The sequence below is a fragment of the Notothenia coriiceps genome, unplaced genomic scaffold (genome assembly GCF_000735185.1).
Source record: "Notothenia coriiceps isolate Sejong01 unplaced genomic scaffold, NC01 NC01_scaffold00035542, whole genome shotgun sequence".
Lineage (NCBI taxonomy): Eukaryota > Metazoa > Chordata > Actinopteri > Perciformes > Nototheniidae > Notothenia > Notothenia coriiceps.
Genome location: NW_011368243.1, coordinates 1 through 5,228, shown reverse-complemented (window position 1 = coordinate 5,228; position 5,228 = coordinate 1). Strand labels below are relative to the sequence as shown.

General features: G+C 36.7%; 1 protein-coding gene across 1 annotated transcript; it reads left to right on the top strand.

The window, feature by feature from the left end:
• The first annotated feature begins 682 nt into the window (after window positions 1–682).
• Window positions 683–3,960, top strand: LOC104963048 (NXPE family member 3-like). The gene is made up of 3 exons (XM_010791599.1): window positions 683–855; window positions 2,896–3,339; window positions 3,447–3,960. The coding sequence occupies exons 1-3, from the start codon at window positions 757–759 to the stop codon at window positions 3,744–3,746; spliced, it is 843 nt and encodes a 280-aa protein (XP_010789901.1). The 5' UTR covers window positions 683–756; the 3' UTR covers window positions 3,747–3,960.
• The last annotated feature ends 1,268 nt before the right edge of the window (window positions 3,961–5,228 follow it).

Below are 5,228 nucleotides of genomic sequence, written 5' to 3'. Positions count from 1 at the left end.
AGAGGCTACATGCTGCAGGGATTATTATACTATAAAGCAGCTTTAGGTAGCAAATACTGTAAGAATCACGCACATAATGTCATAAACCAATGCAGACTGGGTTACTGGCTATTCTGCTGGAATTAAGAGTGTTAATTACCGGGACAGTTATAACAGTGCGCATGCAGGCATGTGCGCGTTCTTTGTGGGCTTGGTCAGAGTCCAGGGGCCGTTTTTCAGTCCCAGTCCCTCTCTGATAGATCAACCCATACTAAAGTGTAGGATCACACTAAGACTTTCTTACCATAATCTCCCAATTAAGCTATGCTAAAGTAAGGCCATACTCTCTAATAAAGTAATTTGGGGTTTCATTTTAAAGGCAACTTAAAACGAAATGCTGCATTTAACCTAATGTCAACGTGTATTCTTTTGACTTGCATTTACTTTGACTATTTCAATGGTTATGCTACTTTAAATTTCTCGAGAAGAATGACAAATAATCATTTTTTTAAATCATGCAAAAGTGCAATAAAATATACATAAGTACCAAAAGTAAAAAATATATACTTATTTAAAAATCTGAGTTTATGTTCAACCATAGAATTATTCTTGTAAAAACAAGACATGTTTCTAATGCTGCAGGTAAGAGTGGCTCTAATAAAATTACTATTTTTCTAATCATAATTTCTTGTATTATTAACCAGGCATTAATGTTTTATTATGTAATCCTGTACCAAAGGAAGTGGTCACAGTGTCAGGCTGGAGCGGGACAATATCATGACGATCTTCTCTTTAAAAGGAAACAAATGTTTCACCATCATTTTCCTTCTGCTCGTGGCTTTCTTACTCTATGCACTTCATAGAACGGACTTCCAGGTGAGAACTGTTATCTATGATCACTAATAAGGTTGACTTAATGTATAAATATGAGGATTAACTTTCTAGAAATATACTAATTCTTTGCAAAATACATTTCAGGTATTTATTCTTTACATATGCTTTTATTCGAGCATATCGTTTAATAAATAAAAAAACAAGAGTATCCATCAAATTCCATTTCTGAACTGCAGGAATGAATTGAATTCCAGAAATGTTTAATATTTTGCTAAAACAAATGTTTCCTTTTTCAGCTTTACATATGGGCCACATCTGGCATCACTAATAGGGTGAACCTAATGTGAAATGTTTAACATTAGTCCGGTTTCAGGAGATTGTTTTAAATGTGTCTCAGGATAACACTTATGTTCTTCATTGCAGTAAAATGTGAAATAGTAGCCACGTCTCTAGTTTAAGGCGAAGAGTGGTATTTGCGAGCTATAAGATAGTTGAACTTGGACTGTTTTTTCATCTTTCTCTTCTTTCAAGACGTTAATTATGCTACACTTACTTCAACAACAACGGCGCATAAATATGAGAGTATACATTTTTCCAAATTATAGGTATGAATTCTTTGCAAAATACATTTCAGGTATTTATTCTTTACATATGCTTTTATTCGATTGGGGGGAAAAGCACACAGTTTAATAACTAGAAACAAGGGTATCCATAAAATTCAATTTCTGAACTGCAGGATTGAATTTAATTCCAGAAATGTTGAAAACAAATGTTTTACTTTTTCAGCTTCACGTATGGGACACATTGGTGGGTTATTTTTGGATTTGTTTTTTGCATGAGCCATCCACAGTGTGTGTTTAGAGTAATGTGTTGGCACAGTTGTTGCTGATTAGAAAAAATATGTTGTGCTCAAACCAACATTTAAAGTTAAAAAATACTGAGAACATCAGATCATTTATCTATGATCACGGTCGTGCTGATGGCAAAGACACGAGGCATTACAGGGGATAGAAGAGATATACATCCAAAGGATTATTCTTTGTTCAGATTTATGTTCAGCAATAATGCCACTTCATTACATCCCATCATATAGGCAGGATTATGTGAATGACATTTATGAAACACCATAAAGATTAAGGAGCAGAAGTATCGAGATAACATTTATGTGGATAACATCATACAGAGGAATTAAGGGAAATGAAAATGTGACACATTAGCCAAGCAGTCTCTTAAACATGAGTCAATAATCAACACTAAGGCAAATAACATAGTGAAATAGAACATCATTAAGGACTGGCAACACAATTGGGACAAAACCGAGACGACACCTATATGCACTGCAGCCAAAAATCAGTCGGGACAGTTAAAAGAACCATCAATTTGGATAATGTGTTAACAAGGCTTAGATTAGGACATACTAGACTGAACAAAACATTACATTATTCATAAGGAAAATACCTATCTGGATTATATGAACACTGCCAGGTTGAGGAATCAGTAGAACAGGTAATTCTGCAGTGTGCCAAATACAGTCAAGAAAGAGAAACTTTAAAGACAGAAATCAGGAAGCCTGGAATGGAACAACTGAACTTCGAATAGATATTAGACGTTCGATGTTAGGAGCTGAGTTATGGACATAGTGAAAGGCAAACATTACACAACGGTTGTCAACCCCCTTAACAAATGTTCATTCATTTGCTTCCAGTGCATTTGTTTGACGTATCGACGCACACTCCTCTATCTCTCTCTATCGATTTACAAAAGCAGGAAAAACAAAGTAAACAGTACAGCCGGTCAGTAATTCACAAACATGTTTGTTTTTTTTAAAGCAAGAGTGAGTGTAGATTTTAGATTTTACTGTCTGATGAAAAATATGGAAGAGTTTTTAAATCGGTGGTGTTTCCCTACAGCTGTGTGCTCTGTGGTGGGGGGGAGAGCTCGGTTTTAACTCGGTCTTTAAGGACAATACAAAAAAAAGAGAAACATTTTCTCTAAATGTCTAGGTAATTAAGTTAATTGTTGTTGAACATCAAAATAAAAGTGTTTTAAAAAAAATCTAAAAAAAGTTCTCTCTCTCTCAAGCCCTTCAAGTTTCAGAGCTCCACCATCATCTACCCAAAAGCTAGAACTGAACTTCCCAAAGTCAGCAGGATCTGCAACTTCCCACCATTGTCCCCTAAGGATGCTCTGGAGGAACGCCTGCTACTAGAATCTGTTGCTTGGCCTGAAACTTCTGAATTACCATCTCCTCTTTCCCTGGAGCTGACCAGTCATCCAGCTCACAGCTCTTTCAACATTCTCCCAGCGAGAGGAGGACGACAGTGGCACGTAGGGGATCAGCTGGAAGTCAGCATCGTCATCTCTGACTTCAAGGGACAACCCAAGAAGTTTGGGGGGGACGTTTTATTAGCCCGGCTGCACAACCTAACGCTTGGTGCAGGTGTAGCTGGGCGAGTGGTGGACCATCTCAATGGGAGCTACTCTGCTGTCTTTCCTTTACTCTGGGAAGGAGCAGCTCAGGTTGAGGTGATGCTTATCTATATTTTTTATGTGATTTTGCTGTAGTAGTCCTTTGTCTACCATTTGTAGCCACCAATTGTAGATTTTCAACAAAACTCTTTTGACCCAATCAGGTGACGCTAGTTCATCCCAGTGAAGCTATCACAGTGCTGAACAGGTTAAATCGTGAACAACCTGATAGGATATTCTACAAAAGCCTCTTTCGCTCAGGCTCACGCTCTCAAACCACCACCTGTAACATCTGCCTGCGTGAAACCAAGCAGCCAATCTGTGACTTCACCGACCCTCGAACCGGCGATCCTTGGTTCTGCTACAAGCCAAAGAACATGAGCTGTGATACAAGGATTACCCACAGCATGGGAGGATACAAACAAAACCTCAAGGCCAAGGAGGATAAGCTCTTTCAAGGGTAAGGAAGCAAAGAGACTGGTCATTTGTGTGACTTCTCATAAATATTATGTGTTACCTATTTATCTCCTTGGCTGGAAGTTTCAGAAGTTTGTCAGTACAGGCAGTTTAGATTAAAAGATAATACAAATGTAACCACTCAATCTGAATCATAGTTGGCCTTTATTCAAAAAATAAATGTATAGGATATATAAAAACTATTTTCATGTGGATCTTTTGTTTTAATTTGATCACATAACATCTACGAATGTCGAAGTAACCTTTCTCTCATTCTCCCTGAGGTTCTTCTATTTTTTCGCTTTAATCCCTTAATTGTGGGGTTTCTTTGAGGGAATTTTTCCTTGTGCTGCGAGTGTGTGAGGACAGAGGGCATTGTGTGCTCCAGAATACACGCAAGTAAATGAGACACATGTGTGATATTTCGCTTTAACAATGTAATTTGATTATTTTATCCAGCTTTGGTCAAATATACTTTTATTGTCTTTTGCAAAATGTTACGCCGTAAGGCTTAGTTCTAAGGTGGGAACCTTCCAAGTACACACAAGGAAAGTTTAGGGGGGCAAAAGCTGCAGCAAAAGACCCCTAATAGGGAACAGAACAGAGAAGGCATCAATGACAATATAAATGATATGTGATTCGTCAGATACAGCATGAAAAGTAGACCTTCTAAACTGTTAACCCCAGGTAAATCTCCATGCTATTCAAGGTTCAAGGCTTTTATTAGACATACATAGCTGTTAGGGAATAATTTGCTTAGGTATTCAACCTTCAACAAAGTTCAAAAATGTATTTATTGTGTGATTTTGGAAATGAAAGTTTCATATTCTAAAAGCCACCACTTTGTTTATTTAAAATCAAACAAAACACCCGAACCCCGGAAAACTATTTTTTTACGCAAATCCACGTTTATTTTGAAGTGAGCCGTTGCGACTTCCGACTGATTTCGATAGAGCGGGTCACAAATGTATGATATTGATAAATACATGATAAAGTTAGTTAGGATTAAATTATTTGTGTTATTATGTATCTGTGATTTTCATGTTCATTATTATGCTTTTGACAAAAGATGCTCCAAACACTGATGAGAGATAATTTGTATGATTGTGATTCACTGTTTAAATCTGAAATGTAGTATTAATGTGATTATTTGCAACATTGTGTAGAATGCCTACACCCTTTCTGAAGAATCAAATGTATTAGGGTATTGAACAAATTATTAGGGGTGCAACGAATGGAAAATTCTTGGCCGAAACCGATACCGAAAATAGGAAACAGTTGGCCGAAAACCGAAAGCCGAAAGGCCGAAAATGATTAATAGAAATATATATAATGTATACATTTTTTACCAATGTTGTTCAGCTACCTGATTATGGAAAAAGACATGATTATGGCAAAACTTAACTTAAATAATAATCACTATTATGGGTCCATAAAACATTTATTCAGCACTTTTGAATGCATACAGTACATTAATTCCAAGTCAAGTG